This window comes from Ostrea edulis, chromosome 10 (assembly GCF_947568905.1).
Source record: "Ostrea edulis chromosome 10, xbOstEdul1.1, whole genome shotgun sequence".
Lineage (NCBI taxonomy): Eukaryota > Metazoa > Mollusca > Bivalvia > Ostreida > Ostreidae > Ostrea > Ostrea edulis.
Window position 1 is genome coordinate 16,734,583 of NC_079173.1, and position 17,161 is coordinate 16,751,743.

The 17,161-nt window shown below is 35.8% G+C and overlaps 1 protein-coding gene across 5 annotated transcripts in view; it reads right to left on the reverse strand.

The window, feature by feature from the left end:
* Positions 1-17,161, reverse strand: part of LOC125665173 (mucin-2-like) — a 61,547-nt gene that overhangs the window by 11,214 nt on the left and 33,172 nt on the right. Inside the window, exons 1-3 of one of the 5 annotated variants that reach the window (XM_048897787.2) lie at positions 10,274-10,379; positions 5,289-5,327; positions 2,191-2,382 (exon numbers count right to left, since the gene is read on the reverse strand). The exons of the other annotated variants lie outside the window; for them this stretch is intronic. Of the exons in view, the coding sequence (XP_048753744.2) occupies positions 2,191-2,382; positions 5,289-5,327; positions 10,274-10,334 (292 nt within the window). The 5' untranslated portion in view covers positions 10,335-10,379. Of the gene's footprint in view, positions 1-2,190; positions 2,383-5,288; positions 5,328-10,273; positions 10,380-17,161 lie in introns of those variants that run through there. 5 annotated transcript variants of the gene reach the window in all.

Below are 17,161 nucleotides of genomic sequence, written 5' to 3' on the forward strand. Positions count from 1 at the left end.
ATGAAATTATTCACCGCACGGGTAAATGATACCATGTATTCTAAACGTTTCACATATTTTCAATTGTTACATCATTTCTAAATATACATTCTAATATCACTCATCCATGTGATGACTCCACCAATTTGTTCCTCTATATCTTTGCTCACGGCATTTGGTATTGACAAATCATAAAAAACAGTGTGACCGGTCGACAGGGGATGCTTACTCCTCCTAGGCACCCAATTCCACCTCTGGTGTGTCTAGGGTCCGTGTTTGCCCAACTATCTATTTTGTATTGCTTGTAGGAGTTATGAGATTGATCACTGTTCGTTATCTTCACTTTTCTTTTACAAAGACGAAGTTAAACTTTTAAAAAGTATTGTGATAAGCGGTACAGTACAGATACGAATATGAACACACGGATAATTCCGGAAAGGGCCTAAACACAAATTACACAGGCGAATGAGCTTTACGTCAGTTTCATAATGATATGTAAATCATTTTTCACGTGAAGTTTTCGTGAATCTGACGGGCAAATCATATGAAGTTTACATGAAAGGTTATTCACATTAAAATATTCACACGAATTTCATAAGAAATAAGATTTACGCGAATTAAAGAAAATTCTTGTGAAATTCACACGAGAGAATGACATAATCTAAATTCATAGAGACCAATTTCCGTAGATTGTTGATATTTTACAGTTTTCATGGGGAAGTGACGTGATAATTCGTAGGCGTTGTTTCTCAACGTTGAAACATAGAAGTTGCGTATTTATTTGTGGTTGGAAATTTGTGGGATAGGGATACCTATACAATCCACGAAAATTGATCTCCTACAAAACATTAAGATTCCAGAGTAAGTTAACCATTAAATGCAAGTTAACATGCAAAATATCCAATGTGAAATGGAAATGTGGCGTCGGTGGCCTAGTGGTTAGGCCGTCAGACTCTCGACCGAAAGGTCGTGGGTTCGAGTCCTGGACGCGGCAGGGCTGACGTTGTGTCCTTGGGAAAGGCACTTTACATGAATTTCCTCACTCCACCCAAGTGTAAAAGGGGTACCTGGCTACAGACAGTGAAAGATATTGTTAGAATGTTAGTGCTCTAGCACTTGTAATGGCAGCTTGCACTGCATGCTTCCTAGGAGGCTGAGAAAGTTCTAGATTGATATAAGGTCTGCCGGGGTAATAATGTACATTGATTATTGTAAAGCGCTTTGAGCAGCATACGCTGGAGAAGGCGCTATATAAAACCAATCATTATTATTATTATTATAAATGTATATGTCTAAAGTTCTCAATTTAGTTCGGAAATTGTTCTTGTTCTGAATGTATAAACATTGGCAATCAGCATTTTAATTGTGTTTCTCCTTCCCAGATGGGGGCATATTATTTTAGTGTGAATTCTTCTTATGCAAATAGTTTGTCCGAGCCATAACTTTTGTCTTTTTAATTTACTATCATATGTTCACAACACTGTTCCTTGGTCGAAGCACATATACATATAGTGACCGTTACGTACTGTAACTCTTAATTTTCCACTTTAAAGATGATCCCTAAAATGTTTTTGAAAAACTATGGAAAATGGAAGGGGAGAGATCATTTTTAGTGTGCTAAAACAATTCTTCCTAGTTGTTTAATGTTTTTCAAAATTTTATTCGTGATAAATGTCATAGAGTTGCTGCAACCTATCATTGAATGAAATGAACTCAGGGTTATAATTATCAATCCAGTGTCTTGGCGAAAGGGTTTTTAATCAATAATATCAGAGTTGTAAAAAAAAAAAACAGCTGGTCTTTTAGTATATATGAAAATCATAAAAATAGACATACCCGCATCAATCACACATGCAATCGTATATGGAACCAATCAGAATGCAGTTAACAAGCCCCGATGTGGTAGATCACAAACTCTTGACTTAGAGGGATGTGACCGGGGTGGATCTGGGATGTGTCTCTGAATCACATGGGCTTTTAATCGTACACATCCTCATCATAAATCATGGTAATGCATCTAATGCAAGTTTTGCATTTTATACTGAATAATTAAAAGGGTGGGAGTCGAATAACATTATATGAATTTATGAAGCTAAAATGTAAACTTCAACAGTGGTGTTGTTCAGGTTTGCAAAAAAAGTACAGAATTTGCATTATATATATATATATATATATATATATATATATATATATATATATACATGTATATACCTTTTAACCAATACGGATATAGAGCACCACAATTGAGAATCTGAGGACATCGATCCAGCATGTTTGAATTGTATCTGTACCAACCAGGAGTGATGTAGCGGTCACAGAAAGACGAGTACGTGTTATAGTCACAATTCACAAACCGCGCCTCCGGCTCAAAAGGCTCCCGAGAGCTGGCAACTTCACAAGGATCTAAAAATACATTTGAATGAGATTGCATTGGATTGTGGGAAAGAGAACATTTGGAATCAATGAGGAAGATATACTCCAGGCAATGACAACGTAACCGCTCTCAAAATGGGATATTTATTAATATCTTTCTTGAATGTTAAAAAACATCAATCAAAATAGCATATGCACAACCTGATTATACCTATAAAATATACAAACAGTTTGAGTGAAGTTTGTTCACATACTGTAAATGTATTACATTTGGCTGTGTATTCTATTTAGCGCCTTTGGCGGAACGCAGCTTCCGCTAAATCAAGTACATCGCTAAATGCCATCCGTAAATCTAGATGTTTAAAGTAATTCAGGAATGCGCTAAATCAAATCTACGCTAACTTGTTGAAAAAACGATTTCCGCCAAATATCCTACACGCCAAAGATAATACGTTTACAGTATGTTAATGATATACTTGGGGCAAATTATGTCTACGGACGGACGGACAATATTTACAACAGCAATAACTTTGTATATAGAACACACTTGTGCTAAGGGATACTGGGTTCAAATCTAGGCCGCAAAAGACCGGCGTCATTCAAATTGGTAGTGCGAGTTTCATCCAGCATAAGCGTAAGTCTCGGGTCTATTTTCATGAGATTTTAGAAGCCGAGTTTCTGTGTCCCGGTAGGCGTCGCCACTATATAAAATCGCTCTACAAAATGACCTTGAGGATGAAGAGTAGGTCGAAATTGTACATAATAAACTATGTCACTGTATGAGTGCAACATTAGCGAGGAACTTCAAACAACCAACCGATGTCTTAATATTACTATTAATGGAGTTTTACGAAGAGGCTTACTTTTACAATTACAATTTAAAGGGGCCAACTCCAAATATGAAAAATTTAGGAGTGGTACTTGCAAAATTCAAAACTTTTACGGCATTCAGTTGTTGTATATTATTTAACGTCCCACTCGAGAAGTTTTCACTCGTATGGAAACATCACCATTTCCTGTGAAGGGCTGTAAAATTTAGGCCTATGCTCGGCGCTTATGGCCTTTTTGCAGAGAGGAATCTTTATCGTGCCACACCTGTTGTGACACGGGGCCTTGGTTTTTCAGGTATCGCCTATTCTAACCCGGACCCCCACAGGGTACGGCATTTAGGACAAGCACATGTCAGATGCTTATATCGATAATATACAGTATATACTAGTATACCAGGGAGTAATCGGTTTTGGTGGGGGCCAGTTTTCATGTTCTGAGCGATTTAAACCTGTATTTGTTTATCTGCTTCTTTGGCATACTTGATTTTAACGATCCGGCGCACCCGGGTTAATCGGCGATGACCGGCGACACACTTGATTGTGAACCGGAATTGTGCACGTATCCCGCCGGGTAAGCCGATTGAGTCGGAAATTTGTGATAGGCGAAGGCGGCTTCAAGCTCAGGCTGGCGTCCTTGGAGAAAGTAGTATCGAGAGTTGCTTATTCTAAGACAAAATGTTTTTAATTTTACTCTGGTAAAATAAACATGATTTGTAAATATGTTGGTCATTTCTATGCGGAATAATGTTTATATAATAGAAGGTCAACAATTTCATTACTGTACTGTAGCCGGGTCACTTGATTCTTAGCGCGACTCGCCGGGTATACCCGGCCTAGTTCGATTCGGCGGGATTTTTTCAGAATCAAGTATGCTATTTAAGTCAAGCTTTTCAAGGTATTTATGCGTTTACCTGATCAAAACATAGGGCTCACGGCCGGTATGACCGGTCGACAGGGCCTGCTTACTTTTCCTGACCACCTGATCCCACCTCTGGTATGCCCATGGGTCCAAGTTTGCCCAACTCTTTATTTTCCTTGTGGGAGTTGTGAGATTGATCACTGTTCCTCATCTTCACTATTCATGTGTGTGTGTTATTCAAACTTGGGGTGTCATAAATTTGTAGAAAAAAGGGAAAATCCTAAATCAAGGAAAACTGGGTTACCACAAATATCGTTGATTCTGCAGTGTATTTTGATATACATGTATACAATATACACATGACGTATTGATTGTCTTCACATTTAGACCTAGAGTTTCAACACGAAAGAGAGGTGTACAAAACATTACCTTGTGGGTTTTTTTTAATTAGGGGGAGCTATGACAACATATATCTCGACAAGCCTACCCCCTCAAATTTTGATTCTAGTATAGAGCTGCCGTCCAAAGGTATGTGTGGTTAGGTGGAGGTTGCTTTGTTCTTGGGAAAGCTAGAAACCCAAGATGTAATATATAGAGAACTTTTTCAAAAAGTTTAAAAGTTTTCAGAACTGCTGACACATTATTTAAAAATGTTAGGATAACTTGAGTTCGTCTGATTTCATTGAGTGCGCTGTGGTACGCTTATCATATACAATAATCTTTTCTTTTTATGACAATTTTCTGGGTCCCTTTATGCAGTTCTCAGCTTCTCATTCGCAGTTAACATTTAACTTAATTAAATGTCAAAACGAGTAATGCATTGCGAAAGTGTCGAACGAATGTAGAGAGAATATAAGAGTCACTAAACATAATTGTCGTTTTTTTTGTGTTTTTATGAAGCAGTTTATATACATGTATTTATTTCGGTCCAATTCCTGTAGTTGGAGATGATCCCTTTAAATTGTAAAAGCCAGCCGTCAATTGTAAAAGTCAACCTCTTCGTAAAACTCCATTGAGAAGGCGGAACTTTTTATGCGTCATTTGATGAATAACACACGTAAATCATTAAACATTAAAAGCTAATATTCTATGGAGAAGTTAAATGGACAGGGAGAAAAAAGGTTTATTGAAAGTTACTTACATCACTGAACAGACATTATTTGTCGAAATGTGCATCTGGTGCATCAAAATTGGTACCGTATAAGTTTTACATTACAATAGAACAGTGTATGATGAAGATAACTTACCTCTGCCATTTGTATTACAAAAATTAAGAGACTGAGAATCTGAAACAGAAAAACAAATTATACTATGAGACATATGCATTCTACTTGAAATAAATTCCAGAATTCATTCTTCACAAATCTAAACTCGAACTTTTAGTATTGAATGACATCCAGTTAACAGTACACAATTTTTAAAACTATACAGCCATTATCAAGGATCCTTTTGCGAACTTTCACGTGATTCATTAGGGACATTTTAGAAATCACAAGATGTCGCATATTTGATAACATAGGTACATTACTATTATCATAACTTACAATGAAGAGGCCCATGGGTCAGAATGTCCACCTGAGTCACCTTTGACCCTGCTGTATTGACAAAAGATCATTACCCTCCTTAATCCCATGATAAATTTTGACCGTATAGTATGATCCAAATATTGAACTACGAGGTTGTGACTTATCCTAATTTTAAAATCCACCTATGATGTCATTCTTTTGTTCGAACACTCCATTATTTTTCAGGAATGGAGCGTTCGGAAAGTAGGTCAACCTTTATACAAGTAGATATAAATGCATGCAACAAAAGAATGAAAAACGTAAGACATGATTAAAATGCACAAAGTTTAGTTTTTATTAAGGTGGATTTTAAGTGGGTCAATGTACTCGTATCACTCCATTCCTTAAAAGCAATGGACCTCGGTCCCTTCGGGGCCTCGGTCCATTTCTTTTAAGGAATGGAGCGATACTCGTACATTAACCCTTACTGAATGCACGCAAAATGGGGATGCCTCAATATTAATATGGCTACATTGTAAAATGGTCTTGCTGTTCTGGAAAAGAAATTTTTAAAGATTTTTCCACTGTATCCATGTATTATGCAAAATGTTATCCCTGAATTTAGCCCCAACTTCACCCCAAGGGTCCGTGAAACAAAATAAACCAAACCAAAAACCCCACTTGAATTCAAAACGTTTATGAATATGATTTAGTGTGGTGCTGCTACTTTTAAGAGTACTTTATGTTACATTTCTTATCAATACATTGTTATGAAAGCATTTGATTGCCTAATTAATTTTACACTGGTCAAATAGGAATCTGCATTTCATTGGAATGCTTGTGTATTATTTTATTTAATTAGTGGTTCTTGATGAAATTTATATAAAAAATGATAATATATTTCAATGTAACGCTATGGACCCTTATCATGGCTCCATTCTACCCCCTCCCCGGCCTATGATTTGTAGAAAATTGAATCTGCGTTACCTGTCGATGTTTGAGTATTGATGACGGCAAATCATAACCCTGCTGGTTTGGATAAGTTTTTGTTTTGGAGAAAAACCCCTTATATATTGCCATAAAATTTTATTTATCCCAAACTACGTCCAAGTCAATCCACCAGGGTCATGATTTTGATAAATTGAAACATGATAATGGTGGCATATTGATATGACTTACCCTGGTCATGTTGGTCGTTTGAAGATGTTTTAAATTTCCCCACATAAAATTTTGTTCCTTTATAATGGCCCTAGTTTACCACAGAGGCATGATTTCAACAAATTTAAATCTACACTACCCGTGAATGCTTCCATATCAATAAGAATTAATTACGGCATTGTTGTTTTTGAAAATGAAATTTTAAAACATTTTTCCTCGATATCCACATGTAAAACTGTTATCTAATTTTGTAGCTAAGTACTTCGTTACTAGCTTGAAAATACGGATGTATATTTAATTGCTGTTATAAAATTTAGAAATTCATTTCAAAATTAAGGATTATCTCCCTCATGCATAGCTCTTATCCTTGGACGAATTTGGCTCCACTTTTTTGGCACGCTGGTTTTGGCTATATTTAGCTCTAAAACTTCATAGTTATTTCGGATTTCAAACATTTCGGTTGAGCATCACTGAAGAGACATTATTTGTCGAAATGCGCATCTGGTGCATCAAAATTGGTACCGTATAAGTTTTACATCCTACATCTCGGTCCATAATTTGAAAACTTCAATCTGCACTACCTGTTATTACTTGCATATTCATATCATGATATGATTAATCAGGGCACTGTTGTTCTTGAAAAAAACGACTTTCAAAGTTTTTTCCTGTATATCACTATCAAAGAAACCTACCTCAGATGGCCGTACTTTGAACAAACTTCAATCTACACACTTGAAAATGCTTGCATGATGATACGGGTAACCTTGACCTTATTGTTCTTAAGAGGATTTTTAAAGGTTTTTCCTATACATCCTCTTGTAAAAGTTCGATTCCCTATTGTAGCTCGGCCCTACCTATGGATTCGTGAATTCAACAATTTTGAATCTCCACTCATCATGGTCAAATTTTCGCACATATTGTATTTCTTCTGCTTCAGTGGTTCTTGAGAAAAATTTTAAATGATGCCACAAAGTTTTCACTATTTCTTGATTATCTCCCCTATGAAAAGAGTGTGACCTTTCAATTAAATGATTTTGAATCTCCTTTATCCAAAGATACTTAAGGTAGCTCATTACATTAAATCTTTATTTTTTATTTATTTGTAAACCATTTTATGTGAAGGGAATGTAGATTTCTGATTACAATATTCCCTATGATTACCTTTTTATAATTCTGATCGGGCTTGGTTCAAATTTGAAAAATCGTAATATTTCTAAATTTTGACCATTTCATTTCAATTTCGTTTTAAAATATATTTCTCTGATATATCTTTTTTCTAACTGACATGTTGTTTCAAGATTTTATCCTTACATTTAAAAAATATTAGCAAATAACTTTTTAAATTTTTATAAATATTTTTTATTTAAAAAATCAGAACGTCTATCTGAGTCGTTTAGGCGTGTTTTCTTAGATTTCATATCACAGGGGATGCTTACTCCTCCTAGGCACGTGATCCCACCCCTGGTGTGTCCAGGGGTCCGTGTTTGCCCAACTATCTATTTTGTATTGCTTATAGGAGTAATGAGATTGATCACTGTTCGTTATCTTCACCTTGCATGCATCAAATCACAGCGAAATTTGGACTCTTAAATAGTATCTTATTTGCAAGCAAAGTACCTCTTTTATCATTCCGGAGTAAATCACAAAAAAATCATATTAAAAAAATTGAGAGCTTGTAACACTCTTTAAATTTTTATAAATATTTTGTATTAAAAAAATCAGAACGTCTATCTGAGTCATTTAGGCGTGTTTTCTTAGATTTCATATCAACAGGGGATGCTGACTTCATAAGAGTTGTTTTAAAGAGCCACTAAATAAAATTTTAGTGTAATGAGCTACCTTAATGGTATGTTTGGCTGAAAATTGCCCTTTGATTCTGGAGAAGTCGAAAATGTATGAAATTTATTGACAGACGGACATAAAGACAACAAATGATAAGAAAGACTCCCTTGAGTTGCATATTAATTGTATAATAATTTCTTGAGAAGATTTTTAAAAAAGATTTTGTCCATTATATTCCAATTTCAAACTTTAATCCCCTATTGTAGTTCTACCCTACCCCTGGAGCCTATGGTTTGTACAGGCTTAAATCTTCATTATGTTAGGAAACTACCTCATAAGTTTCATCTTTTCTGACCCAGAGATTCTTGACCAGATGATATTTAAGAAGTATTAAATCATTTATTTTAATTGACAAATTCTTAAAAATCATATAGACTTATACGAAATTTATATGTCCAGATCCGGACCATTTTGTTCTTCACATTCATGCATTTCGTCACTGCGAGCTGCTTGAAACGGGGTCATACATTTCTAAGTAATGTCAGTGACATAATATATTATCTTGGACGAGATCAAATGCTTGTTTGCTAATCAATGTGCTTTATCCTTGTGTATTGCTTGAAACGGGACCATACAATTCTGTTAAAATCTTAAGAGCGGGACTTTAATTTGCGTCTATTGAATTGTGTCTGTCTATACCTGGACGGGTTAGGTACATGAGTCCTCATTTATATGAAATTATCCTGGGCGATAAGATGTCTTAGATATGCTATAGTTTGTTGATAAGTTCTTTTGTTATTAGGTTACAGCCAGGATATCATATAACCAAAGAAGAGTTCTGTACTGGTCAAACCACAGTCCTCAAAACGAAAGCGCAACTCGGACTGTCCACGTCTGTGCCAAGAATCACATATACGGGTGCTATAACATAACATGTACCCACTATTTGTTTAAGATACTAAAGACCCCACACAATATTTTGTTACGATTTTTAAACAAGACTTGCAGGTTGTAGGTCCATTAAAAAGATATCAGACTTTCTATTGCAGCCTGTTCTACACAAATTGTTCTCTGCACCAAACCATATATTCACCCCAATTCTTGTAAATGGCAATTGCCGCGAAAGGACATGACCGTCTCTTACAGAAACACATGGATTTTCTCCAGCATTCCGATTTTCTACCAATGACTAAACCCGTCATGCAGTTATCTGTGCAGAAATCAGACTGAGAACTCTATTGAAAATATATCTATCAGGAGATGATGTCAACGGGTTAAATTCTTTGCATAATTGTTATATTTCCTGACAAGAAGTGTGACACACACAGGTTGTAAGTTTTGTACGTGTACATGGGGGGGGGGGGTTATATCACAATTATGTAACTATTGAAGATCTGTCTAAATATATCTGTAAATTAACTGAAAATCAATATTCACGTTATATGAACAAGTACATGTATAGTTATTCATTTGAAATACCCTTTAAGGTGATGCAAGGGCCTCTCAAGACATTTCCATGTACTTTTAAATGCGTTCATTTACCACGGCGGTTTTAAATTTTTGTTCAGAATTTTTCTTCTTTGTAAATCAGACATAAATAATAAATAATTAATCATGAATTTTTTTTTCTAAATATGAGTTTGAACCAACTAAACAATAAAATGATATCAAAAGTTGCAGTTTAGGAAAACCCAGTACATGTTCCTTTCCAGTATTATTTCCCTAACGGGATTCAAGTGATCGTAAGTAAAGAATTGGAACATTGTGTTGGGGGTAAAATAACATACCTATTCTTGTAACAGCCAAACAATTAAAAACCAAAAAGCACACTACACCAAAGACGGCCATGGACGGAGAACCGTCAATCCACAGCGCTAATAATAAATCTATGTCATCAAACCTACATTTAAAGCTTTGAATTGAACCGGGAAGTATAAAAGAACATATTATTTAACTCTCTTTTTATTCACAGTTGAAAAACTTTGATTCATTGTGCATATATCTATAAGTTGTATATCAGGTCCCGTCATATTTTCAATTTTCTCGGCGTTACCATGTAAAACTTATACGGTACCAATTTTGATGCACCAGATGCGCATTTCGACAAATAATGTCTCTTCAGTGATGCTCAACCGAAATGTTTGAAATCCGATGCCCCCTTCCCCAAACATATTCTCGTGACTCTTGGGTCAAGATATGCATGTATATATTTATACACTACCCACTAATACTGCAAAATCCATAGCCACAGTTGCAATAAAGTTCGCCTGTTTTCGTAAACGTGTTACAAGTACTATTTATGTTGCTACCTATAGTCAAATTACTTCTGTTGATTTCCATGGGTTCATGTGTTTCAAAACTACATATCAACTATTGTCCAGCTGGACATGTCATTACTGGTGATGTTGATATAGTTGAAAATGAGGACCTCAAATCACTTATTCTTTAAGGTCCTAAATACAGAGAACCTCGGTCTTTTAATTGGCGACAGAACTTCATCTCTATTATGAGTTCTGTCGAAGATTATGCCAGACGATGGGCTAAATATGAAAAAGAAGAACTTGATACATTGTCAGAATGGGTTAAAAGCATAAGAGGGATATTAAAATCTTCACCTTGCATCACTTGATATTTTCGAACAATATTCAGTTACTTTTAATATTAAAAAATTTAGGATGAAAGAAACTGATAGAAGAGAGACGGATGTGGGGGTTCCATCTCTTTTGTTTCGGTTGTTGCTATGGGAGACTTGATCATTCACAAATACTGCCTGATCATTATCAGGTCCCCGTTCCACTCCTGGATGAGGACAGCAACAGTAGGATACAGTCTTACATTTCTTAAGTTTGTAAAATATTAGATAAAAGAGAACATTGAAGTTTCCATCAACTGTCGACCGGAAAAATTAAAGGGTCTTTTTTGTTAATAAGAATATACCGGAAAATACCGTTAAACTTTTGCCAATCAAAAAAAGTTTTCAATTACATGTAGGTCTGTGTCAGGTCTAAAAAAAAAGTAGAAGGATGGTTAACGTTGGTTTTGCCAGTGACAACATGCTTCTTGGTGTTTTTTAAAATTATTATTATCAAACTTAATATTTTGAAAAAAGAAATCAATGAATTTGAATTATCAACTTCTTTTGGCCACCAATGTTCGTAACAGAGCATATCATACAGCTGTCAAAGCAATGACGATGTCAAGAGAATCGTTGTTCTTCGTTGTTATTGGCTGCCAGGAGGTGGGCGGTTACAACCTTCTTCCTTAAAAAACAGGTATATGACCATTTGAAGTTTTGTGTTACAAACTCCGGCTATAAAGTTTATTCCTTTGTGATTGGTAGATAAAAAGAGAATGTGATTTTTTTTATTGATATCTTCGTTTGAAATGCTGTGCAACGCAAGATGGTTTGCTGGTGGTTCACTTTACGTATGACTTGAAATGCTAGAATATTTTCAATCCTTAAAAAAAGACAGAAAAGAAAATTGCAATTAATGAAATTGGTATCTTTGTTTTTTATAGAAACTATCAGAAAGCATTATTATAACTCCGTAATTGACAGAAATGTTTTCCTCGGAAACCGCAAAATACGTTTTCCTCTACACAGCAAGACTAATGTCTTCAAAAAGCTGTTGCAGATATACAGAGCCGAGGATTACACAATACTGATACAACAAGTCTACAAAATTTAATTTATGAACTATTTCTAATTAACAAGCTGCAATCAGTTCTACATGTAATTCCAATTATTCTTATCATTTTCGTATATCCTTCTATGCTTTAGGAAATTTGACTAGTCCACAAGGAAATAACGTTAATATGATGGGACTCTTTCCCAATACCCAAAGACGAAAACGCAGTCACGGACATCGTTCATATAAAAGACCAAGTATAAATGATGTCACGTTTGATTCACTTTTGCCTCACGTCAACAGACAATTGGGTCCACATCATATTCGTACAAAACTTTACTCTATTCCATTGAGGGTTTTACATACGTTATTTGAAGAAGCTATGGCTAGTCTATACTTGGATTTTTCAACACCTGAATATAGACTTAACTCTATGATTATGGATGTTGCCTACCACAGGCTCTGTAAACCAGCACGGACCATGGATGATATTCCTTCCAAATCATGCCGTCAGTTCCTTAAGCTCAAATTTACAAAGGAATAGATGCCGTCAACATAAGTAACATTCTTCGTCATAAAAGGGTTCAGTCGTGTATTCCAACTTATTTCAAGTTCAAGTCTACACCCTGTATTTCCTACAGCTATACTTCTACTATTGCATCCAAACTTTTTAATTATAAACAAACTTTGCAGTGCTTAGATATAGACCATCTTATACGTAATCCACCAACATGTTCTTGTTTTTCATCTTCTTTCAACTACAGTCCAGCTGGACATGTCATTACTGGTGATGTTGATATAGTTGAAAATGAGGACCTCAAATCACTTATTCTTAAAGGTCCTAAATACAGAGAACCTCGGTCTTTTAATTGGCGACAGAACTTCATCTCTATTATGAGTTCTGTCGAAGATTATGCCAGACGATGGGCTAAATATGAAAAAGAAGAACTTGATACATTGTCAGAATGGGTTAAAAGCATAAGAGGGATATTAAAATCCCGCATTAGACACATGAAAACAAAAGTACGTACCATCTATCCTTCTGTGTTTAGTAAACCAGAAGTGATAAAAGAATTAGATAGGTTACATGAGGAATATGTTTTGGTTTCAGCTGACAAAGCTAGTAACAACATTGTCTTTGTTTGTAAGGCTCATTATTACAGCTGTATTTTAAACGAACTTGGCATTAATTCCACTTTTGGTAATCATACTTATACTCCAACTGCCCATTCAAAAGACGAAATTCTTCAAAACCATGCTTCAGTTTTAGACACATTTAATATTCCAGTCAATGGGTCGAATGAATATGAGTTACCGTACCTATACTGGATTCCTAAACTACATAAAAACCCTTACAAACAAAGATACATTGCTGGATCCAGTAAGTGCTCTACCAAGCCCCTATCTTTGCTCCTCACGAAAATGTTAACAGTTGTGAAGGAGAAACTTCAAACTTGCTGTGCGACTACATATGTCAGAAGTGGTGTTAATCAAATGTGGATTCTAAAACATTCTAAAGAACTTTTAGTAAACTTGAAATCACAGAATTTTTCCCAAATCAATAGCATTAAAACCTATGACTTTTCAACACTATACACGACCATTCCTCACGATAAATTAAAGACTAGACTTTTTGACATTATAGACAGTTGCTTCTTCAACAAAAACGGAAAACGGAAATATTCATATCTAGTGATCAGTCATTCAAAAACTTACTTTGTTAAACACCACTCTGATTCCACGCACAAGTACTCTGAAGTTGAAATAAAAAATATGCTAGAGTTCCTCATTAACAATATCTTCGTGGTCTTTGGTGATCAGGTCTTCCAACAGTCTGTTGGAATTCCCATGGGCACGAATTGTGCTCCTTTGTTAGCTGACCTGTTTTTATATTCATATGAAGCAGAATTTATTCAAAAACTTCTACGTGAGAAGAAAAAATCTCTCGCTGTGACCTTCAATTCGACTTTTAGATATATCGATGACGTTTTGTCTATTAACAATGATAGCTTTCATTCATATGTCGATTTGATATATCCCTGTGAGCTCGAAATAAGGGACACCACAGAGTCGTCCACTTCTGCTTCATACTTAGATATTTTATTGAAAGTAGACATCAACGGCAAACTAACAACTCAACTGTATGACAAACTGGATGATTTCAGCTTCTCCATCGTCAACTTCCCACATTTATGTAGCAATATTCCATTTTCACCTGCATATGGTGTTTATATATCTCAACTGATTCAATATGCAAGAGCGTGTTCTGGGTATAGTCAGTTTTTAAATCGAGGTAAGCTACTGACAAACAAGTTAATGGTACAGGGATTTCAACAGTCTCGATTGAAGTCAGCATTTCGCAAATTCTATGGTCGTTATAACGATCTAGTTCGTCAATACAATCTCGCATTGGATCAAATGCTGTCTGACGTGTTTCATACCGATTGTTAAGCCGTTATTGGCACACTGATTTTGACTGCGGATAACTCCGTTTACCTGATCAGGATATGGGGCTCACGGCGGGTGTGACGGTCAACAGGGGATGCTTACTCCTCCTAGGCACCTGATCCCACGTCTGGTGTGTCCAGGGGTCCGTGTTTGCCCAACTATCTATTTTGTATTGCTTGTAGGAATTATGAGATTGATCACTGTTCGTTATCTTCACCTTGCATGCTATTGAAAATTAATTTAACTAGTCCTATTCCTTCAGGATATTTCTATTTTCGTTGATTCAGAAGTGTTGATATTCTAATCAGAATACACCTGTTTAAACCCAGAATTATGAAATAATACATTTTATTGAAGATAGATGTCAATAGCAAACTATCAGCTGAACCTGATGACAAACGCAATTACCACAACGTCTCCATCGTCAACTTCCCATATTTATGTAGAAATTTTCCATTTTCGCCTTTATATACTTTTTATCTCTCAACTGATTCGATACGTAAGAACTTGTATTGCCAGTTTTAGAAATCGAGGCAGTGTACTGTCATTGGGTAAAATGCTGTTTAGCATGTGCGATACTAATTGCGACCATTCTTTCGGCACTGATTTTTAATACGAATTTCTTCAATTATCCGATCGACATTTAGGTCTCACGCAGGTGTGACCGGTTCACAGGGGATGCTTTCTACGCTCCTACCCTCACTTCTGGTATGTCCAGGGTCCGTGTTTGCTCAACACTTTGTTTTGTGTTCTTTATAAGAGTTATGCGATTGATCACTGTTCGTTGTCTTCACCTTTACATATGTACCGGGGTATCATTATTTTTATTGCTATGCATATCACTATATAATTAAACGTAGTAACCTGTCATCCAAAGTAGATTTAGTTCATTTTTAAAGTAATTATGGTGCAAATAACTTTTCTGAAAATTTGGACAATTCTTCAAAGCTCTTTTGTTCCTGTCGTTTCTTACAGAGTGAAATTAGATATTACACGTATAGAACGTCTGTTTTTCAGTGTTCTTGAGATTGAGGCATTTTTAATGTTGGGAAGAAACAATGCTTTTGATACTCAGTAGGAATACGCTGTCCACTTCAAGGTCATACGTGTAAAAAAAAAAAAGGGGGGGGGTGTTCACATATAGTAGTTTTAAAAACATTTTCTTCTTTGGGATTTATCACTTTAGTAAATTCAAATTATATGGTACATCAAAAAAGATACAGATCAGGTCTTCCAACAGTCTGTTGGAATTTCCATGGGCACGAATTGTGCTCCTTTGTTAGCTGACCTGTTTCTATATTCATATGAAGCAGAATTTATTCAAAAACTTTTACGCGAGAAGAAAAAATCTCTCGCTGTCGCCTTCAATTCGACTTTTAGATATATCGATGACGTTTTGTCTATTAACAATAATAGCTTTCATTCATATGTCGATTTGATATATTCCTGTGAGCTCGAAATAAAGGACACCACAGAGTCGTCCACCTCTGCTTCATACTTAGATATTTTATTGAAAGTAGACATTAAAGACAAACTGACAACTCAACTGTATGACAAACTGGATGATTTCAGCTTCTCCATCGTCAACTTCCCATATTGATGTAGCAATATTCCATTATCACCTGCATATGGTGTTTATATATCTCAACTGATTCGATATGCAAGAGCTTGTTCTGCGTATAGTCAGTTTTTAAATCGAGGTAAGTTACTGACAAACAAGTTGATGGTACAGGGGTTTCAACAGTCTTGATTGAAGTCAGCATTTCGCAAATTCTATGGTCGTTATAACGATCTAGTTCATCAATTCAACCTCACATTGTGTCAAATGCTGTCTGACGTGTTTCATGCCGATTGTTAAGCCGTTCTTGGCACACTGATTTTGACTGCGGATAACTCCGTTTACTTGATCAGGATATAGGGCTCATGGCGGGTGTGACCGGTCAACAGGGGATGCTTACTCCTCCTAGGCACCTGATCCCACCTCTGGTGTGTCCAGGGTTCCGTGTTTGCCCAACTATCTATTTTGTATTGCTTATAGGAGTTATAAGATTGATCACTGTTCGTTATCTTCACCTTGCATACAAGTACTTCAAGGGTGTGATAGAGTTATGTCAGTTTATTGTTTTTATAAGGTTGTTCCTACAGATGGCAAGCTTAGTGGAAAAGTACATGTACATAGACGTTATGATTTTAGAAAGACGACCATGATTAGCTTTCGACTTACAATATGAAAGTCGAAGATAGAGGACTGCGATCAATCTCATAACTTATATAAGCAATACAAAATAGAGATTTGGGCAAACAAGGACCCCTGGACACACCAGAGGTGGAATCAAGCATGTTTACGAGTGGTAAGTACTACTGTTTTACAGTTCTTCCTTTCAGCCTAGCTGGTACGCCATGTGCTTTTACAACATGTTTAAGGATACTGCAGAGCTAATGATGTAATAATCGTTTTGACGGTTTGGCCATGGCGCAGTCTCATACGGAATGCTAGAAAGTGTGATTTGAAAAATGCAGGCTGCTGTTTTTAAAAACCTACAGAAGGTCTGAAATTGTTAAAGATACGGTGATATTCAGCGAAATTCGCTATTTCTA